The sequence below is a fragment of the Eubalaena glacialis genome, chromosome 2 (genome assembly GCF_028564815.1).
Source record: "Eubalaena glacialis isolate mEubGla1 chromosome 2, mEubGla1.1.hap2.+ XY, whole genome shotgun sequence".
NCBI lineage: Eukaryota > Metazoa > Chordata > Mammalia > Artiodactyla > Balaenidae > Eubalaena > Eubalaena glacialis.
In genome coordinates, this window is record NC_083717.1 from 72339268 (window position 1) to 72362732 (window position 23465).

Genomic DNA, 23465 nt, shown 5'->3' on the forward strand with positions numbered 1-23465 from the left:
AAAAAGATGTTTTACTATAATGTCCTTGTGGTTTTATTTTTCACACTAAATCTTGAAGTCTCAAATTAATCTGGGAAAACATATGAGTTAGGAATGAAATTAATGATTCCCACATAAATTTTCATTTACACTAACACAACTTATTGACTAATTTATTATTTTCTCCACTAATTTAAGTGTCTCCTTTGCCATATAGTAAATTCCCATATACATAGTACTTCTAGGACACTACCTATGTCATCTCAGTCCTGCTCCATTATTTTTGTTTTAAAACTTTTTTAGTTCCTCTTAAGAATATCTGCTTATAGAAGAAATTCTGAACTAATTAGAATAAATTTAAGGAGTAATTTGGGGGAAAACTACATCTCTATCATACTGGGTCTTCCCATCCAAGAATATGACATGGCTCTGTTAATTCTGGCTTTTTCTGTCCTTTTATAAAGTTTTATAATTTCTCCATCTAGGTCTTGCATATTTCTCAATAAATTTATCCTCAAGTACTTTTGAGTTTTTAATACAACTGTGAATAGGATCTTTTGCTATGTATAAGAAAGCAGTTGTTTTTTGCCTATTTTCTACTTGGCCATCTTACTAAGCTTTTTAGCTCCACATTAAGCACTTATTTATCAAATCAATATCTGTGTATATTTTTTGTTAACTGAGGGCTAGAAAAGCAGGTCTCCTGCGTTCTAGAGATAGCTAGGGCTAAACATTCTTTCATAATTTCCAACTGATTCTCTTGAAATGTTCTAGGTATGTAATAATTTAGTCTTTCCTCTTCACTACTTATTCTTATTTCCTTTTCTTGTCTACTGCCTTGTCCCACAGCAGCAGTCCTCCTGGCTGATTCCTGACTGTAATGGAAAGTCATTAGTGCTTCACTATTAACTGTGATGATCACTGACAGCTTTTGATAGATAATCCTCAACAAGTTAAGAAAACATGTCTATTCCTATAATAATAGGGCTTTTTTTCTTTTCTTCTTTTAATCAGTCATGAATTTGCAATTTTATCAAAACCTATTTGGGCATTTTGATTTTTCTTCTCCCAATAAATTATACTTTCTAATATTAAACCAGTCTTGCATTATTGAAATAAATCCTACTTGATCTCTGTATGTTACTGTTTTAGGACACTACTGGGTTCTATTTGCTAACATTTTATTTAAGATTCTTTAATTTATAGTATTAGTAAGATAAAGCTACATTTTTTTCCCTTTTGGATGGTATCTTTGTTAGGGTTTAGACATGGGGTTATTTTAGCCTCTCATACACCCTCTTTTTCAAATGACAGTGGTCTTTCTCACCATCACCTTTCCTTTTTAAATGAAAACTAACCTTGACAATTACAGATCCAAAAAGCACATAAGTAATTCTAGCCAAGTAGATGTCTAAGCATGTTAAAAGCAAGACTTATCAGGTAATCACACATCTCCATCCCCATTTAATAAACAAATGTGTATTACTCAACTAAAATTCATCACACTATGGACTGTCCAAGAAAAATGACTGCCCTTAATTGATATTAGTGGTAAACAAAAAGAGAATGAAGCGTTACCACACCCCATCATATACTTTTTAAAGCTGACGCAAGCAATTTATTTGTTTATTTTTTACTGAAGTGTATTTGATTTACAATACTGTCTGGGTTTCAGGTGCACAGCAAAGTGATTCAGTTATACATACGCATATATCGATTTTTTCAGATTCCTTTCCCTTATAGGATTACAAAATATTGAGTATAGTTCCCTGTGCTATACAGTAGGACCTTGTTGGTTATCTACTTTATATATAGTAGTGTGTATATGTTAATCCCAAACTCCTATTATAATTTATCCCTTGCCCAGCTTTCCCCTTTGGTAACCTTAAGTTTGTTTTCTATGTCTGTGGGCCTATTTCTGTTTGGTATATAAATTCATTAGTATCTTTTTTTTTTAGATTCCATATATAAGTGATATCATATGGTATTGGTCTTTCTCTGTTGGCTTACTTCACTTAGTATGATAATCTCTAAGTCCATCCATGTTACTGCAAATGGCATTATTTTATTTTTTATGGCTGAGTAATATTCTACTATATATATGTACCACATCTTCTTTATCCATTCCTCTGTTGATGGACGTTTAGGTTGCTTCCATGTCCTGGCTATGGTAAATAGTGCTGCAGTGAACACTGGGGTGCATGTATCTTTTCAAATTATGGTCTTCTCCAGATATATGCCCAGGAGTGGGATTGCTAGTCATATGGTAGTTTTAGTTTTACTTTTTTAAGGAACCTCCATACTGTTGTTCATAATGGTTGTAACCAATTTACATTCCTACCAACAGTGTAGGAGGTCTCCCTTTTCTCCACAACCTCTCTCCAGCATTTATTGTTTGTAGACTTTTTGATGATGGCCATTCTGACTGGTGTGAGGTGATACCTCATTGTAGTTTTGATTTGCATTTCTCTAATAATTAGTGATGTAAGCATCTTTTCATGTGCTTTTTGGCCATCTGTATGTCTTCTTTGGAGAAATGTCTGTTTAGATCTGCCCATTTTTTGATTGGGTTGTTTGGTTTTTTTGTTATTGAGCTGCATGAGCTGTTTGTATATTTTGAAGATTAATCCCTTGTCAGTTGCTTCATTTGCAAATATTTTCTCCCATTCTGAGGGTTGTCTTTTTGTTTTCTTTATGGGTTCCTTTGCTGTGCCAAAGGTGTTAAGTTTAATTAGGTCCCATTTGTTTATTTTTGTTTTCATTACTGTAGGAGGTGGATCCAAAAAGATTTTGTTGCGATTTATGTCAAAGAGTGTCCTGCCTATGTTTTCCTCTAAGAGTTTTACAGTATCCAGTCTTACATTTAGGTCTTTAATCCATTTTATTTTTGTGTATGGTGTTAGAGAATATTCTAGTTTCATTCTTTTACACATAGCTGTCCAGTTTTCCCAGCACCACTTATTGAAGAGACTGTCTTTTTTCCATTGTATATTCTTGCCTCCTCTGTCATAGATTAGTTGACCATAGGTGCATGGGTTTATCTCTGGACTTTCTATCCTGTTCCATTGATCTGTATTTGTTTTGGGGCCAGTACCATACTGTTTTGATTACTGTCGCTTTGTAGTATAGTCTGAAGTCAGGGAGCATGATTCCTCCAGTTCCGTTTTTCTTTCTCAGGATTGCTTTGGCTATTTGGGGTCATTTGTGATTCCATTAAAATTGTAAAATTTTTTGTTCTAGTTCTGTGAAAAATGCCATTGGTAATTTAACAGAGATTGCATTGAATCTGTAGATTGCCTTGAGTAGTATAGTCATTTTGATAATACTGATTCTTCCAATCCCAGAATGTGGTATATCTTTCCATCTGTTTGTGTCATGTTCAGTTTCTTTCATCAGTGTCTTATAGTTTTTGGACTATAGGTCTTTTGCCTCCTCAGGTAGGTTTATTCCTAGGTACTTTGTTCTTTTTGATGTGATTGTAAATGGGATTGTTTCCTTAATTTCTCTTTCTGATCTTTGGTTGTTAGTGTATAGGAATGCAAGAGATTTCTGTGTATTAATTTTGTATCCTGCAACTTTACCAAATTCACTGATGAGCTTTAGTAGTTTTCTAGTAGCATCTTTAGTATTTCCTATGTATAGTATGTCATCTGCAAACAGTGACAGTTTTACTTCTTTTCCAATTTGGATTCCTTTTATTTCTTTTCCTTCTCTGATTGCTGTCGCTAAGACTTCCAAAACTATGTTGAATAAAAGTGGGGAGAGTGGACATCCTTGTCTTGTTCCTGATCTTAGAGGACATGCTTTCAGCTTTTCACCATTGAGTGTGATGTTAACTGTGGGTTTGTAATATACGGCTTTTATTATGTTGAGGTAGGTTCCCTCTAGGCCCACTTTCAAGAGTTTTTATCATAAATGGGTGTTGAATTTTGTCAAAAGCTTTTTCTGCATCTATTGAGATGATCATATGGTTTTTATTCTTCAATTTGTTAATGTGGTATATCACGCTGATTGATTTGAGGATACTGAAAAATCCTTGCATCCCTGGGATAAATCCCACTTGATCATGGTGTATGACCCTTTTAATGTATTGTTGGATTTGGCTTGCTAGTATTTTGTTGAGGATTTTTTCATCTATGTTCATCAGTGATATTAGCCTGTAAGTTTCTTTTTTGTGGTACCTTTGTCTGGTTTTGGTTATCAGGGTGATGGTGGCCTCATAGAATGAGTTTGGGAGTGTTCCTTCCTCTGCAGTATTTTGGAATAGTTTCAGAAGGATAGGTGTTAACTCTTCTGTAAATGTTTGATAGACTTTGCCTGTGAAGCCATCTGGTCCTGGACTTTTGTTTGTTGGAAGTTTTAAAATCAGAGTTTCAATTTTGTTACTTATGATATAGGTCTGTTCATATTTTCTGTTTCTTCCTGGTTCAATCTTGGAAGTTTGTACCTTTCTAAGAATTTGTCCATTTCTTCTAGGTTGTCCATTTTATTGGCATATAGTTGCTTGTCTCTTATGATCCTTTGTATTTCTATGGTGTCCACTGTAACTTCTTTTTCATTTCTAATTTTATTGATTTGAGCCCTCTCCCTTTTTTTCTTGATGAGTCTGGCTGAAGGTTTATCAATTTTGCTTATCTTCTCAAAGAACCAGCTTTTAGTTTCCTTGATCTTTTGTTATTTTCTTCGTCTCTATTTCATTTATTTCTGCTCTGATCTTTATGATTTCTTGTACTAACTTTGGGTTTTGTTTGTTCTTTTTTCTCTAGTTGCTTTAGGTGTAAGGTTAGGTTGTTTACTTGAGATTTTTCTTGTTTCCTAAGGTAAGATTGGCTTGCTATAAACTTCCCTCTTAGAACTGCTTTTGCTGTGTTCCGTAAGTTTTGTATCATCTTGCTTTCATTTTCCTTTGTCTCCAGGTACTTTTTGACTTCCTCTTTGATTTCTTCAGTGATCCATTGGTTGTTTGATAGCATACTGTTTAGCCTCCACATGTTTGTTTTTTTAGATTTTTCCTTGTAGTTGATTTCTAATCTTACAGCATTGTGGTCAGAAAAGAAGCTTGATATGATTTCAGTTTTCTTAAATTTACCAAGGCTTGCTTTGTTGCCCAACATGTGATCTATCCTGGAGAATGTTCCATGTGCACTTGAGAAGGTGTATTCCGCTGCTTTCAGATGGAATGTTCTATAAATGTCAATTACGTCCATTGGGTCTAATGTGTCATTTAAGGCCTGTGTTTCCTTATTTATTTTCTGTCTGGATGATCTGTCCATTGATGTAAGTGGGGTGTTAAAGTCCCCCACTATTATTGTGTTACTGTCTATTTCTCCTTTTATGGCTATTAGCATTTGCCTTATATATTGAGGTGCTCCTATGTTAAGTGCATATATATATTTACAATTGTTATATCTTCTTGGATTGATTCCTTGATAATTTTGTAATGTCCTTCGTTGTCTCTTGTAACAGTCTTTAAAGTCTATTTTGTCTGATATGAGTATTGCTACTCCAGCTTTCTTTTGATTTCCATTTGCATGGAACAGCTTTTTCCATGTCCTCACTTTGTCTGTATGTGTCCCTAGATTTGAAGTGGGTCTTTTGTGGACAGCATATATATGGGTCTTGTTTTTGTATCTATTCAGCCAATCTATGTCTTTTGGTTCGAGCATTTAATCTGTTTATGTTTAAGGTAATTATCAGGATGTATGTTCTTATTGCCATTTTGTTAATTGTTTTGGACTTGTTTTTGTAGGTCTTTTTTCTTCCCTTCCTCTTTTGTTCTCTTTCTCTTGTGATTTGATGACTATCTTAGTGTTGTGTTTGGACTGCTTTTTCTTTTCGTGTGTGTGTCTATTATAGATTTTTGGTTTGCAGCTACACTGAGGTTTTGATAGAGCAGTCTACATATATATACAGGATTAAGTTGCTGGTCTCTTAATTTCAAATGCATTTGTACTCTCCTCTTCTCACAATTGCTGACTTTGATATCATATTTGTGGTTTGATGTTTTCCTACCTTTACTGTATGTTTACCTTTATTGGTGAGCTTTCCCATTCGTAATTTTCTCATTTCTAGCTGTGGCCTTTTCCACCTAGAGAAGTTCCTATTGCATTTGTCATAAAACTGGTGGTGCTGAATTCTCTTAGCTTTTGCTTGTCTGTAAAGCTTTTGATTTCTCTGTTGAATATGAATGAGAGGCTTGCTGGGTTGAGTATTCTTGGTTGTAGGTTTTTCCCTTTCATCACTTTAAGTATATCGTGCCACTCCCTTCTGGCCTGCAGAGTTTCTGCTGAAAAATCAGCTGATAACCGTATGGGGATTCCCTTGTATGTTATTTGTTGCTTTTCACGTGTTGTTTTTAATATTTTCTTTTTGTCTTTAATTTTTGTCAATTTGATTAATATGTGTCTTGGTGTGTTCCTCCTTGGGTTTATCCTGTATGGGATTCTCTGCACTTCCTGGACTTGAGTGTGTGTTTCCCTTCCCACGTTAGGGAACTTTTTGGCTATTATCTCTTCAAATATTTTCTCAGGCCCTTTCTCTCTTCTCCTTCTGGGACCCATGTAATGCGAATGTTGGTACATTTAATGTTATCCTGGAGGTCTCTTAGACTGTCCTCATTTCTTTTCATTCTTCTTTCTTTATTCTGTTCCACAGAAGTGATTTCCACCAGTCTGTCTTCCAGCTCACTTGTTCGTTCTTCTGCCTCATTTATTCCACTGTTGATTCCTTCTAGTGTATTTTTCATTTTGGTTATTGTATTGTTCATCTCTTATTGTTTGTTCTTTAAAGCTTCTAGCTCTTTATTAAACATTTCTTGTATCTTCTTGGTCTGTACCTCCATTCTTTTTCCGAGATCTTGGATCAACTTTATTGTTATTACTCTGATTTTTTTTTTCAAGTAGATTGCCTATCTCCACTTCATTTAGTTGTTCTTCTGGGGTTTTATCTTGTTCTTTCACCTGGAACATATTTCTCTGCAATCTCATTTTATCTAACTTTGTGTGTTTGAGGTCTCAGTTCCCCAAGCTGCAGGACTGTAATTCTCCTTGGTTCTGGTGTCTGCCCCCTGGTGGGTGAGGTTGGCCCAGGGGCTTGTGCAGGCTTCTTGGTGGGAGGGACTGGTGTCTGCCCCCTGGTGGGTGGAGCTGGGTCTTGTCCCTCTGGTGGGCAGGGCCATCTCAAGAGGTGTATTTATAGGTGGCTGTTGGCTCTGGATGACTTTAGGCAGCCTGTCTGATGATGGGTGGGGCTGTGTTCCCACCCTGTTGGTTGTGTGGCCTGAAGCATCCCAGCACTTAAGCCTGTAGGCTGTTGGGTGGGGTCAGGTCTCTTTGCCAAAATGGTGACCTCCAGGAGAGCTCACACCAATTGAGTATTCCCTGGGGCGTCCGCCACCAGTGTCCTTGTCCCCACAGTGAGCCACAGTTGACCCCCGTGTCCCCAGGAGACCTTCCAAGATCCTCAGGTAGGTCTGACCCAGGCTCCTATGACTGCTTTGCCCTGGGTCCCAGTGCATGTGAAACCTTGTGTGCGCCCTCCAAGAGTGGAGTCTCTGTTTCCTCCAGTCCTATGGAGCTCCTGCACTCAAGCCACCCGGGCCTTCAAATCCAAATGCTCTGGGGACTCCTTCTCCTGATTCCAGACCTCAAGGCTGGGAAGCCTGATATTGGGCTCAGAACTCTCACTCCTGTGGGAATCTCTGCGATATAATTATTTTCCAGTTTGTAGGTCACCCACCCACTGGATATGGGATTTGATTATATTGCAGAAGTGCCCCTCCTACCGTCTCATTGTGGCTTCTTCTTTGTCTTTGGGTATAGAATATCTTTTTGGTAGGTTCGAGTCTTCTTTGTTGATGGTTGTTCAGCAGTTAGTTGTGATTTGGTGTTTTTGTGAGAGGAGGTGAGCTCAAGTCCTGCTACTCCACCATCTTGTCTCCAGCCTCTCCCTCATTCTTAAGCAGAAGTTGAGCCCTCACAGGCAAATGTCTTTGATGCTTCATCATGAAAGATAATTGCCACTGCATGCTTCTTTGTCTCTCGAGGCAGCCTGGTTATATTTTTGATGTTGTACAGTTCAGTTACCTTATGAAAGTTTCTGAAATATGCTGCCTTTCATCTGGAAATTTTTCTAGCCCTCTGGGTCCTTTACTAGGTGCCTTCTTGAAAACCACCAGCATCATCTGAAAATCTCGTTTTGTTGCATTTCGCAGATACTGCATGGTTTAGAAATTCTAAAGCTGACAGTAAGCTCTTTAACAAAATAAAGTTTGAGAATTCAAAGGAAAGCCAGCTGAGAATACAGGAAACATGTTTCCAGCCAAACCCTCAACACCTCAGGATGGTCTGGGCCCCCTGATGCTAATACCAATCTTTATCAGATTTCAAGGAGTCTATGCCAAGAAAAATACTACTTGGGATATGAGGCAAATTCCATTTGCCACTATTCTTGTTTATAGTACCAGTCAACCACCTAAGTAAGCTGTGTCATACACTCTCCTGGATGGTCTCAAGAAAGGAACATCTCTCAGTATTAGGGCATTAAGTTTAAGTGAAATGTTACAGAGGCAATAAGAACCATGTATGACCAATTCAGGAGGGGTGGGGGGAATCAGCACTGAAGGAAGGAGGAAAGAAACCTGAACAAATGAGTGTCTCTGGGTCTTCCAATCAGTCAAAAATCATCTGGACTAACGGTTTGGTTAAACATGAGAAATTATTATTCAAATATATACATTGAGGAACAGTATTTTTTACTACATTAGTGTTCTTATTGAAATTTTAAGATGATGAAGTCCATCTAATTTAGATTATATAATTTGAGGCTCTTTAAAAATTTAACTTCCACTGATTTCCTCTCTAAATGATCAAATAATATTTGTTTTATGCTTGTTAGCCTGTATTCACATGCCATAAATATAAAGGGAAAATGATCTGACAGACACTTGCTATCAAGTATACTGTGATATTTTCTTAATCAATCTCAAATAGGCCAAAAACAGTTTTAGAGAAACATACTATAGCCACATATTTTAGGGGGAAGTGGCGTGGATGGGGCTTCCTTAAATTTCTTCTGTACTCCTGTTCAAAAGAGACAATCAACACTGTTGTATAGGTGGAGAACAAACTAAAAGCATCTACAAAGTGTTTTCATATACATTTTACAGGATAATTTGATTCTACAGCAGCACCGTCTAATAGAACTTTCTGCAACAGTGGAAATGTTCTGCATCTGTGCTGACCACTACAGTAGCCACTGGCCACATGTGGCTACTGAGCACTCTAAATATGGCTAGTATAACTGAGCAATGGAATTTGAAATTTCACTTTGATTAATTTAAATTTTAATAGGCACATGTGACTTCATGGTTGCATATTGGACAGTAAAGTTTTAGACCAACAGAATCTTCTGTTTTGTAAGAAAAGTTTACATTATATGTATATTAATCATTATGACAATACTCCCTAAAACTTTTAGTGAACATGTAATTCAGGGTAGAAACTTTTTATTTGCCTTCACTGTAGAGGTACTTAATAACAGAACACATACTAGATCCTCTTTCTTTTTTCTATCCTAGTTTCTTCTTTCTATGACTAAAAAGAACATTAGTCATTTTAGTGGTTGGTCAAGGACAGGTCTTTTGCCTTGACTAAAGTAGTTAATACTCATCAAGGAAAAAAATCTGTTCAGAAATCTCTCAAAGTAAATGTGAATTTTAATCTTGCAATTAAAAGCAAGGCCTCAGGCTTAGCCAACAGTTATGTCATCAAGAGAGCTCTCAAATTATTAGTCATACAAAAGCGAATGACACCATAATTTATAAAACTTTTCTGAGGTTCTTTCTTCCTCTGGTTACTAGTGGAATATCCATAGAATAAATTCTATTTCATTAGATCAGAAAAAGTTTTCTTACAAACTTTCAATTTTAAACTAGTTTTAAAAAGAGGAGAAAGGTGAGAAATATTTTATGTTTCACCTGGCAGGTCAGTATCTCTAGCAGGCATTCTTGCTAAACAAATTTTTTTGTACAAGAAGAGACATTCAGGTTCGACTCTTGTTAAGTTATAACACAAATTCATTAAAACAATCATTTGCTATTTCAAGGGGGAAAAAATTCTAGAACATTAAAGTATCTTTACCTCGTAATGAACAAACTGGTCCATTTTCTTGATTCTTAGAGCGCTTATTTCTGAACTGACTTGGAATATCTAATGAAAGGTCTTAAAAGGAAATAGGAAAACAGAACTGTTAAAGGCATATAACCACACTCAAAAAATAATTTCAAAAATTGATGTATTTTTAAGGATTTATCTCTCTACTGTCTTAGTTTTCAAAGGAAACATTAGTTATTATTTTAATACAATATCATATCTCCATATGCCACATATGTCTTACCTAGGAATGGATCAAACTTTCTAGATTCTGTCCCACATATGAGGCAGTTAACCTCATTTTGGAGAATGCCTCCGAATATAGCCGTGACAACTGTAGATGCTCCATTTCTAAAGAAAATCACACAGGAAAACATCTCAGTAAAAAACTAAAATACATATGTGTAAAAGGTCCTATAGGTGGCTCTGTTTGGGGGTGTGTGTGTATATATATATATATATATATATATATATATATATATGTATATCATTTATTAATTTAAATTATAAAATAACACAAAAATTTCGAAGCTATATATAGACGTATACCAAATAAAAGGTTTAAGCCACTGGCCTTCCCCCAGCTCCTCTCCCAATCCCACTACTTTGTACAAAAGTTACTAACAAACTGAACATTTGCCATTACTAACAGATCACGTACATGCCTGTACTCAGGGCAACAGGACCCCTTTCCCTCAATTATACCCCTCAGAAAAGAGGGAACTGCCTTATATTGGACCCTTTGCAAGACTTCTCATATTATGGGGAGCTCTCTCAATTACTTACTTTGAACAACAACCTTGATCAAAGATAGTTTCAGATTTTTTTAGATGGTCATATTTGGGGAAAATGAGGTAAACAAATTTAATACATACTTAGTAATCACTGGTGGAGCTATGACTTCACATTTGAAGTGCTGGATGTTACTATCAACAAGCCGTTTAAAAAGCTCACTTAAAACAATATAATAATTCCCTTGTGGAGATCAAAAAATATGTACAGCACTTTAAGAACAATAAAAAACCAACTGTCCTAATGTTACTTAACCTCTCTGTGACTCGGCTTCATCAAATGTGAAACAGGCATAACATCTATCTACCTTAGAGGCCTGGTGACGATGAAATGGGAATATACGTACAGTGCTTTTAGACAAATGCTTACCAAAAAGAAAGCCCTTAGAGTGTTGTAAGCATCTTTTATAACAATAATCAGGATCATACCTGCCTTTTGCTTTTCTTTCCTATGTATCTTGGATATGTAACTCACTCTTTGACGGGTGCACAGCCTGCCACAGTATGGACAGAGAATGCACAAGAACAGCTGAGAAAGTGCACCAGTGACAGCATGATTAGCAAGCACTCATATTATTTAGCACTTACATGCCAGGCTCCATTCTAAGTACTTTCCATGTAAATCAATTAATCCTCACAACAACGCTGAGGTAGATAAGATTATCCCCATTTTGCAGACCAGGAAGCTGAGGTTCATAGGTTAAATAACTTGGCTCAGGTTCACACAGCTGGCCTGACCTGAGCACCTGCTCTGGACACTATGCTCCTTCTCTTAATTTAACTAATGTAATATTAATGGGTAAATCAGCTATACTTCAATAAAAAAATATTATTTTAAAAACCAAAATGGCTTTGGGTTTCACTGCAACAACAGGAACCCACATAAAATTGTCAACAGAACAAATAAAGATGAATCAGAATAAAAATAAAAATATTAATGGATACTGAGGTTCATTTGTGTGCTTTCATTAATAGTACTACAGTGAACACAGATATTAACTTTTGTGCACTTACGCAGTTACCTGAGCCAGTATATTGCTCTTTTTTGCTAATAGCAATTTGAGGTGGTTTCTGTCACTTGCATCAATAGTACTCCTAATACACTGAACTGTACTTCGAGGTGCTCCAAATTAGACCTACTGCAATGATGAGACAGACAAAACCTACCTGAGCAATTCTATTATTTTAAAAGTTTGCTTCCTTTTCTATGAAAGGGCTTCCTTCCTTACTGGCAAAAGAAACATACTGTAGCTTTTTTGTTTTTTTAAGTTGTTCATAGGATACACATGGCTTTAGTAAATTACAAAGGGAAGATACAATGGGAACTGTAGGATATAATGGCCATTTCAGGTTTTAGATTTAATATCTGTATCACAAACAAAGGATATACCCCCCCCAAAAAAATCTACTAACAAATAAAGGGACTATGACTGACCCTTTCAAACTGATGTTCACACACACTGCTGCCTTTAATTAAAATGGAAACTGCTTTATTAAAAAGCAGTACATTTAAACTCAATGTACTTCTTCCTTTATAATTTCTTCCTCTGAGAAAAAGATACTAATGAATTCTTGGCTATCTGATGTGTATGGCATTAAGCTTCGTCATTATACAATGACTTAAAACAAGATTCACGAATTATTTCAAAATCACTGTTCCATTTATCATAACTACACAATGAGAGAGTTTAAATATTGGCTACTTGGACAGGCTATTATGCTGCAAAGTTCCTTTATATTGGCACTCGTGATTTTTCTATGTATTAAAAAGAAAGAACACATCAGCCATTTATTTCTACCATCCTCACCGCCACCTTCAGCAGGGTTCAGTGTGTTTATACGAATAAATACAAATACAGGAGACCTTTTTTTTTTTGTAGTTTTAGCAAATATCCTTAGATCCTGAAATGCATCCTCCAGTGAATTTAAGGAAATATAAAGGAGCCTGAGTTTTGAATACTTGATGATAATTTTTTTATGTTCCTAACTCACTAATGGAACTTAAAATTACTATTATTTAAAATATCATGAAAGGGTATGGATTAATACTGAAAACTCATTAGTTACTAAAAGAACATCTTGTACCACACAATGTGATTCCCTAAGGGTGCCCTGGGCATCAAATAAAATAATAAAGACATATATCCTCTCACTTCACACAGACTATCCTTCATAGAGCCCAGTTCAATATCCTTTGTGTATGAATATATCATCCTAAAATACAAAACAGAATTTTTCATTTAATACTGTGTTTGATTTGGTGCTAGCAGCAAGAACATTTCTACCAGATCACAGGTCCTTCCCTTTCTGTACTGGATTCTAATTTGAACCATAGCTCCTAGGACCTAGGTTCAAACATTTAAAAAAGTATGGCAATTCATATTGATTGCCCATCTCTGATACAGTCAGATTAGTTGTGAGACTGCTCTGTCATTAAAAAGACCTTATCTTACACAAAATCCGATTTACGGACTGTCAGGCAATATACTACAGCAAACCCTATATATAACTTACTCTTTTCTTCTTTCTTTGGGGAGTTCGTCTTATAAATCCCTTTCCTGCATAGGTCAATATGAAACTTTTCCCAAAATTTGAACAAAAGGAGACAACTAACCAAGATCCAAGCTGAAATAAAAAATTATCTCTCCCTCAGCAAAATAAACATTCTGATCTCAATGTATATTTTGGGGGTATTAGTACCTGGGAAAGCAACCCAAAAGGTTTTGTTTTGTTCATACTGAGAGGCAAAAAAAAATTCTGAAAAGTTACAGATGCCTCAATTTGATTAAAGAACAGACATATTTTTGGAAAATTTAAGTCCAAATGAGGCTTTAGGAAAATTCACATTCAAAATATTTTAAGCCTGTGTTATTAGTGAACAAATGTAATTATTTTAGTATATGAAAATTGTCTCCCATCCATTATTCAGTACATTTGGAGGAAAATTTTTAAGTGCTAAATTGTACAAATATTTTCTATTTCGTCAAGTTTAAAAGTAATCTATAAAAAAAAAAGTAATCTATAGCAAATAACAATCAGAACTACACCTAGATGCAAGTACAAGATGCCTTCGGTCTGGAAGCAGGGGGCATGTGCTAGTCCGCTTGGTCACAAAGTTCAAGTGCACAAAAGTTTCAGCAAAGGTCCACAAAGCTTTCCACCTTCCATTGTAAATCTAATAAACAATAACACCAGTAGAAATCTGAGGCCTTCCCAGAAAACAAAAGGAAACTAAATCTTACATGCAACATTTGTTACTTGCAGACAGAGTAGAATTCTCTTGCAGAATTGATGAGCGGGAAATACCGTTGAAACCGCCCTGGAGTTCCAAGTGCAGGTGGTCTAACAGGTAGCGCATGAACTCATGAGCGTCCTGCTGCTGATAGCCCCTTGAAGCAAACAGAAACAGTCACTGTGGGGCTCCGCCTGCCCAGCCAAACACGCAGGAGGGCAAAGTGTCGAGAAGGGCCACAGCCCTGCGCTCAGAGCACGGGGAGGCGCCCTGATCCTTCCTCCTCACTTCCTCCTTGGTTTATGCATAAAAATACCTTCAAGACAGAATTCCACTACTGAAAAACAACAAGTCTGAAAACACAGACTAGTAAAGCTAATTGGAATTCTAGTGATCTCAACTGACCTCACTTAAGAGGAAAACTGAGGGGCAAAAAAGGGGTTGTGTGACCTGCCTGAAGTCCTGCAACAGGAGAGTAACATGTCTCCTGCATGGACTGAATCTTCCCGCTTCCCACGTGGCCTCTATAGAGGATGCTCACATGTTAAAATTTCACATCTTAACCTGCACCAGAAAACTAGGTCTAAACCACCATTATAAGAAATAAGGAATTTAACACTAAATCTTTAGACTGAAAGATACTAATTTTTAAACACTGGCTGAAAGGAAGAAAAACTTTATCTAAAGAGTTAAAGATGTATAACATTCTATACTTGCATCCTAATCTCTGATTCAAGACATTTTTTAAATAAATAAAAACTTTAAAACGCATTGACTCATAATTATGCTCTAGCCTAAAACTTTAATATATACAGCAACATATTCTGAGGTTACTTCTTACACTATATTCAGTCAGGAAATTCTATGGAATTCTTATACAGATCAATGACAAGTGAACAGTAATGAAATCTGACAGAAAATTAAGCTGGTACAGTTGGAAGGTAATAGAGGTTTATGTAGATAAATCCAGCAATGATATCTAAAGTACATTCATAAAATTATGGATAGGAAAGACTACTGCCTACATTTTTACAGGCATGGAAGGTTCTCTTTAATCTTTGCTCTAAGTGGCAAGTTTTCTGGCCTGGTCTTGAGTCAAAACTTCCACCACTCTTCCAGGCAGTGGTTCCATAAACAAAATTTCTTTTAACCAGAGTCCCCCCCCTTTTCCTAAAATTTCTCCTGGAAATAAATTATGGAAATGATCTGCCTAATCAATGGAACTTAAATCGAAAGTCACTTTAGCATTTCACTGTAACTTTTTCCACACTATTTAGCAACTAAATATTAATATATATGTTCAAGTATTTCTTCTAAGACTCTTACAAATAAAAACGTTAAAATTCACAGTCAAAAGTATTCAAAGTTGGTAGTTCCTTTATATATCTAAGGAGGTGCTTTAAACTTTTTCAACATAACATACATTTTTTTCGTGACTCAAAGGTAAGATCAGTATTTCAGGTCATATTTGAAATTCTATCACATATAAAAAAATGTTTTATTCTCTCACCAAAATAACCTAATATCTAATCATTATTTTCTAAAATGGATCATGAAAACCAGTACCTTGTAGTTACGTCAATTTGCATTTTCAGACACATCCGTCCCTTTTTTAAAACAATCTGCCTAATGTACATTAATGAACATTTCTAACCATACCATGATTCTCTTCTCTTTCCTTATATCAAAATACATTATTTTCTAATGTTTCCTTTACCATTAGAAACACATTTGTTGACCTACGTGAGATCATGGAACACATTGTTTTATAAAGATAAGTTATGGGATCTGTTTCAATTTGTGATCTTCACCGGATAACAAAAAGTCTATGTTTCTTCTAGGACTGGGACATTTTTTTGATTCTGACTAAAGACACATTTACAATTCCATTTCTAAACATTTAAATAAAACCTTTCATTGATTTATCTGAAAATCTTAATAATTATTATTTAGTATATTAAATTCAACAGACTTCAGTTATCTTTTCAATTATTTCTCAATTATACAGTCTGGGCTTCAGAGTTTCCTCTGCAGTCAACTTAGGTTTCTTCTGTTTGGTAATCATGTTAAAGGAAACACCCCTCACATTTGGGTGCAGTGTTCATGTTCTGTATACAGATTATTTCAGTGATGTCACCCAAACAGGTGTTTGTGAGTTAGTGAGGAAATGAATTTATGAAGAACCAACTGGTATCTCTGTGACAGATCAGAATTGAGAGAGAAAAGAAGACAGAGGGAAAGCATGGTGGCTCCAATTTTAACCCTCTTCCTTATCTTCACTTGTTTGTGACCTTCGATAAGCATTACCTCTTTCTCCTTAATGTCTACAGAAAATCTGTGTCATAAAGATGCTGTGAGAAATCATCCTTGGAGAGCACACTGCAAATACAAAAAGCCTAGAAGATCATGAGGCATCCCTTTTGAATGAGGGGGCAGAGAAGGACAGACACTGCTGAGGCACAATGTATAGGAACACAGAGCAACTGTCTCTTCACAACAAGTTTTGACACAACGAGGCAAGCCGTATTTATTCGGATCTTAAGAACAAAGAAATGTTCCAATAAAGAATGATCAAGGAAAATGTTACTCTGCACTTGCTTAAGTGAAAGGCAGACACTGCAAATAATAAAACAGACACCACATAATACAGGCACACACAAGCACTTGTGTGATGCTCCAACATGCGCAACTGTGACACATGGCTGTGCATTACTGACCATTGTCTCTGTTTTGGCAGGACCAGTACATTACGTGTAAAATGGCAAAGACCAATACAGAATAGGATATGCCTCTACAGAATCAAATTTTATCATACTAGAACAAACTTCTTGTAAAGTACCTAGGACACATTAGAATTTTAGGTGCTGTTCATATTTAAAATAAGTTATTGTTTTGTCCAAATTATCTGCAAAACCAAAATCAGTTAAATTTAGCTATTCCTATCCAGTGTGAGGCACCAATCAAGGCTGAGTTTCTTCAAGACAAAAATACCAGAAAATGGGGCTTCCCTGGTGGCGCAGTGGTTGAGAGTCTGCCTGCCAATGCAGGGGACACGGGTTGGAGCCCTGGTCTGGGAAGATCCCACATGCCACAGAGCAGCTGGGCCCGTGAGCCACAATTACTGAGCCTGCGCGTCTGGAGCCTGTGCTCCGCAACAAGAGAGGCCGCGATAGTGAGAGGCCCGTGCAACGCGATGAAGAGTGGTCCCCGCTTGCCACAACTAGAGAAAGCCCTCGCACAGAAACGAAGACCCAACACAGCAATCAATCAATCAATAAATCAATCAATAAATAAGAAAGTGAATTTCTTAAAAAAAAAAAAAAAAAAACCAGAAAATGAAAATGACAAAAATGATGTTTTGTTTACAAACACACACAAAAGAATACGATAGCTAAATTCTTAGTTAGAACTAATACAGCACACCTGGTTTTACCGCACTTTGCTTTGTTGTGTTTTGCAGATACTGCAGTTTTTACAAATTGAAAGTCTGTGGCAACCCTGCATCAAGCCAGTCTATTGATGCCCTTTTCCAACATTTGTTCACTTTGTGTCTCTATCACATTTTGGTAATTCTCGCAATACTTTAAACTTTTCCATTATTGTTATTATTTGTTAATGTGATCTATGATCAGTGATCTTTGATGTTACTACTGTAATAGTTTTAGGGTGCCACAAACCATATAAGGCAGCAGACTTAATAAATGTTGTGTGTGTTCTGACTGCTCCACCGACAGGCTGTTCCTGCCTCTCTCGGGCCTCTCTATTTCCTGAGACACAACAATATTGAAATTCGTCCAATTAATAACCCTCAATGGCCTCTCAGTGTTTAAGTGACAGGAAAAGTCGCATGTCTCTCACTTTAAATCAAAAGCTAAAAGGATTAAGCTGGGACTTCCCTGGTGGTCCAGTGGTTAAGAATCTGCCTTCCAATGCAGGGGACATGGGTTTGGTCCCTGGTCGGGCAACTAAGGTCCCACATGCCACGGGGCAACTAAGCCTGTGCGCTCTAGAGCCCGTGCGCCACAACTAGAGAGCCCACATGCTGCAACTACTGAGCCCACCCACCACAACTAGAGAGAAGCCTGCACGCCACAATGAAGCTCCCATGTGCCGCAACTAAGACCCAATAAAGCCTAAATAAGTAAATATTAATAAAAAAAAAAAAAAAAAGCTAAAAGGATTAAGTTTAGTGAGGAAGGCATGTCAAATGCCGAGACAGGCCAAAAGTTAGGCCTCTTGCACCAAACAGCCAAGTTGTGAAAGCAAAGGAAAAGTTCTTGAAGGAAAGTAAAAGTGCTGCCCCAGTGAAGACACGACTGATAAAAAAATGAAACCCTATTGCTGATATGAAGAAAGTTTTATCAGTCTGGATAGACGATCAAACCAGCCACAACATTCCCTTCAGCCCAAGCTTAATTTAGAGCAAGGCACTAACTCTCCTCAATTCCATGAAGGCTGAGAGAAGTGAGGAAGCTGCAGAAGAGAAGTCTGAAGCTAGCAGAGGTTGGTTAGTGAGGCTGAAGGAAAGAAGCCACCTCCGTAACAGAAAAGTGCAAGGTGAAGCAGCAAGTGCTGATGTAGAACCGGCAGCAAGATAACCAGATCTTGCTAAGATCAATAATGAAGGAAGCTACACCAAATAACAGATTTTCAATGTAGATAAAACAGCCTTATACTGAAAGAAGATGCCATCTAGGACTTTCCTAGCTAGAGAGAAGTCGACATCTGGCTTCAAAGCTTCAAAGGACAGGCTGCCTCTCTTGTTAGGGGCTAGCTAATACAGCTGGTGACTTTAAATTGAAGCATGCTCATTTATTATTCTGAAAATCCTAGGACCCTTAAGAATAATGCTAAGTCTACTTTGCCTGTGCTCTATAAATGGAACAACAAAGCCTGGATGGCAGCATATCTGTTTACAACATGGTTTACTGAATATTTTAAGCCCACTGTTGAGACCTACTGCTCAGAAAAGATTTATTACTGCTCATGGACAACACACCTGGTCACCCAAGAGCTCTGATGGAGACAGACAATGAGATGAATGCTGTTTCCATGCCTGCTAACACAACATCCATGCTGCAGCCCACGGATCAAGGAGTCATTTTGACTTTCAAGTCTTATTCTTTAAGAAATACATTTTGTAAGGCTGTAGCTGCCACAGATAGTGATTCCTCTGATGGATCTGAGCAAAGCAAACTGAAAACCTTCAGAAAGGATTCCCCATTCTAGATGCCATTAAGAACATCATTCGTGATTCACGGGAAGCGGTCAAAATATCAACATTAACAGGAGTTTGGATGAAGCAGATTCCAAACCTCATAGATGACTCTGAAAAAAGTTCAGCACTATTTGGAACAGCTTTATTTCGATATTTGCTAATTTACTGCAGTGGTCTGGAACCAAACCCAAACATTACTGAGGTATGCCTATATTGTTTAAAAAAACCCCAAGCTGTTTATATTTTATATTTAAAGTCCTCTATTTACAAATACCCAAAAAAGATTATTATTAAATTAAATCGATCTTTTCAAGTGATATTTTATTATCTACACAGATCTTTTATATTTTCTACAAAGCCAAGTAGAATAGCTAGCAAATTCAAGAAAGATTTTTCAGTAATTTATTCATCCATCATTTTTAAACATTTAAGAAAACTGTTTTGGGAAGTCAATGAAGATATATTAAATCAAGTTTTACATGAAAGTAGAAATAGCCCGTAAGTGACACGATGAATCAAGGGAATAAATACTATGACCTGAAATGAATTATCAAGAGACTTTCCTGGAGAGTGTTAGCATTAAGCTGGATTCTAAAGAAAGAGATGTGACCACAGGCAAATACCGTACGCAGGAAGCAGATGACAGACAAATATATGGAGGCAACAAGACAAAAATCATGTTAAGGAAAGCAAGGAGTAACAAAGGCTAGCAGAAAAGACTATCAAAATTACAAAAGCTAATTGTCTTTTGACCCAGCAATTCCTCTTTTAAATACCTGCATTATACGTATGAGATTACCCACTTCAGCACTATTTGGAACAGCAAAGAATAAGAAATGTAACCTATGTAATCACTGGTAGGGGACTGACTATTAAATAAATCATGATGCAACCATAAAGTGGACTATTATGCAGCCATAAAATGACTGAGAAAGCTATTTATATACTAACATGAATCATCTCAAAGTAGAAAAACAAGATATGTTACCATTTATGTTAAAAATTATGCACATGCTTGTATGTATATACACACAGACTATCACTGAAAGGATACACAAAAATCTGTTAACTATGGTTGCTCCCGGAAAGTAAAATGAAAGGCTGGGGAATAGAGTAAAAGAAAAAACTTTCATTGTATAACCTTTCTTTACCTTTTGAAATTTTGAACCATGTGTATTTTTGTCTATTTAAAAAAAATACACATTAAGGTATTTTTATGAAAAAAGAAAGGACAGGAAAAGCTGGGCATACTAGGAAGCCATAAGAAGTGTGGTAAGTAGATATATGTATGCTGGGAAGTTCAAACTCAGGAACAGTTTCCCTGCTGAGTGACTGGCTTTTGGTTTGCGTAGGAAAAGAGAAAGAATAGCTCTGATGATTTCTATGTCCAAAGCTGTTGATTACATTTAGGGTACTTTTTTTTCTGCATTTATTTAATAAATGAAAGTTGTTCCTACTTCTACATGCATGATTGTATTTCAGGCTCCTCACATTTTTTTCCCCCTTGGCCATGCCGTGCAGCTTACGGGATCTCAGTTCCCCGACCAGGGATTGAACCCAGGCCACAGCAGTGAAAGCCTGGGATCCTAATTACTAGGCCACCAGGGAACTCCCCAGGCTCCTCTTATTTTTCATTCCAAGGTATCACACTCCCTAGATACTGTCATATGTTAATCAACGAAAATGGGCTTTCTAAACTTTAAAAAATTTTACTTTGGGATTATAAATACAAACATAATTCAAGACTCATTGCATTTCCACTTCGGCATGTTATAAGAACTTTTACCCTGTACACATAATAGGAGTAACAATTACGAGAAGAAAACCCTACCTCACACCTGGGCATTGTGCAGTGACCCTGCACTAAAACTTTATTCATGATATAATCTCAAGATCTAGAGCTAACCAAGAGAAAATTATTCTCTGATTACATGAAAGTAAGGAACAATCTGAACTACTACAAAATGAAGAGAAAGTCCTGCTAAGAACACATAGACATCCTATTCTGATCAGTCATTAAGGAAATCTAAGAGTTCATATGTAACAGAAATCACTCCGGAAACGCCATCCAAATTTCTCAACCTGGTTACCTATTCCAAAAGTTCTTTCCCTTCATTGGTAGGAATAATAGAATGAGTAAAATTAAGCAGCTAAAAATTTAATCATGCTCACAGCTGGGCTAAAGAAACAAGAAAGAGCAGAGATATGGGCAGATTTGGATGAAAAGTAGAATTCTATTAAATGAAGAGGGAACTGAGTCACCATGGGAACCAAGTAGAAGAGTATAAAGGTGGTTGGTGGGCCTCACTGGGGCACGCGGACAAATTACTGTTAACACATCTATCGCTGACCAACACCACAAAGACCTGGGTTCTAATTCTGGTCCCAACACCTACTAGATGTATAAAACTGAACAAACTACTCTCCTCTGTCTCAGTTCCGTCTTCTTTCAGATGGGGCTAACACTTCTTACCCTGATGGGAATTTTGTTGTGTTTCTTAATGAAGATCAGATTATAAAATACCTAAAGTGCTCGACACATAATAGACATTCAACAAATGGAAGCAATTTTTATATAATAACCAAACACAAAGATTAAATCCCTATCAAGAGTCTAAGTAGGTGATTGTTAGAAATTTTATATCAAGTCCAGACGTGATTAGCAGTAACAATCACTTCTACCTTTCCTATTTAGAGTCAGGAAATTCTAAAATTCTTACAAAATTATTCTCTCCTTCTCAGGAGAGATTTAAATAACATGAAATATAAAAGAAATTTCCTTCAAAACAAAGACCAGGGTTAACAATAGTCAATTATGTCTGATCCTCTTTGGTAAGGCAACAAATTATAGTCCTTTGAAGCTGTTACCCTTTAGACATTTCTCCATACTACCAACATATCTAAACCACTCTGAGACAGTAAAGCAAGATATATTGCTGAGTTTTACTAGAGCATGCTGGTTTTAAAAAAGAAGGAGAGGGCTGTACATTAGGTGCCAAAATCATGACTAGTAGGAACCATGACGTGCTTCAGAAAGATAAAATCAGCAGAAGGTGGCGAAGGCTGCTGTCAAGCACCCGTAGTGCTTCAGATCTGCTGTTACCTACGGGGAGGACTAGCTTAGGAGAAGAGGTAGATTTCTCTGACAGCAGGGCTGTTTCCCCACTCAAGCGAGACCAGATAAAGAACACGGGAAACGCTGTGACTCTATAACCACATTAGGAGATGATGTGTTAATTGTGTTACCTTCTGGAAAGCGAATGAATCCCAATGGACTTAGCTACAGTCTTGTAAGGTCTTCAGAACCCAGACCAGAACAGTGGATACGATACCATGGTTTTCTACTGATTACATTTGGATTTTTTTTTTTTAGCTGAAATAACAGGACAGTATATGATGATAATTACTCTGTATAAGATTTTGAAAAAATCAAGGAAATTTTGTCCAGTATGTTTTCCTAGAGCACGTAAGTTATTTATAAGGGCTTTGTTTTTATAACAACAAAATGCCCTGCCTTTTGTTAAAGATTTTTCTAAGGTCTATCTATTATATAAACACATTTGTCTAGTAGGATATATCCAACTTCTGCTCTTCTCCTTAAAAAACAAAACACCGGTTTCATTATTGAGAATACCACCACTTTGTTGGAAATTGTTTCAGGAACAGTGTAAAGACTAATATTAATGTTTTAAATATCCTTCATTAAATAATACTTACCTAAAATTCGGCATAATCTTCCAAACAACGTAAAATAAGGACTCTGGGCTAAATGCAGTCTGGCTACCTTGCCATAATGCACAGAGTGTCTTTCTAAACTCTTCCACCAAAGACCTAGAAAAGAGCAGGGGATGATGAGACCCTCAGCATTAGTGAGAGGCTGCTATTTCAATACACAATGCCAAACTGTCTAAAATCCACAAATAAAAAATGAAAACATAAAAAGAGTTTGGTCTCTTCTGAACTAAACCTGACAGCTAAGTACAGCATCTCAAAACCCATACAAATAGCAGTAATTACAGACAAAACTAGTTTTTTAACTATATGGTGAACTCTGAGTATGCCAAAGTACTGCCATACTTGTAAAATAAAGCAAT

The 23465-nt window shown here is 36.6% G+C and overlaps 1 protein-coding gene across 2 annotated transcripts in view; it reads right to left on the minus strand.

Moving 5' to 3' along the window:
• USP3 (ubiquitin specific peptidase 3) overlaps positions 1–23465 on the minus strand; it is a 95952-nt gene that overhangs the window by 20250 nt on the left and 52237 nt on the right. For both annotated transcript variants that reach the window (XM_061180216.1, XM_061180217.1), the window contains 4 exons: positions 23089–23202; positions 14164–14310; positions 10375–10481; positions 10119–10199 (listed from right to left, as the gene is read on the minus strand). In XM_061180216.1, coding sequence (XP_061036199.1) covers positions 10119–10199; positions 10375–10481; positions 14164–14310; positions 23089–23202 — 449 coding nt within the window. The remainder of the gene's footprint in view (positions 1–10118; positions 10200–10374; positions 10482–14163; positions 14311–23088; positions 23203–23465) is intronic.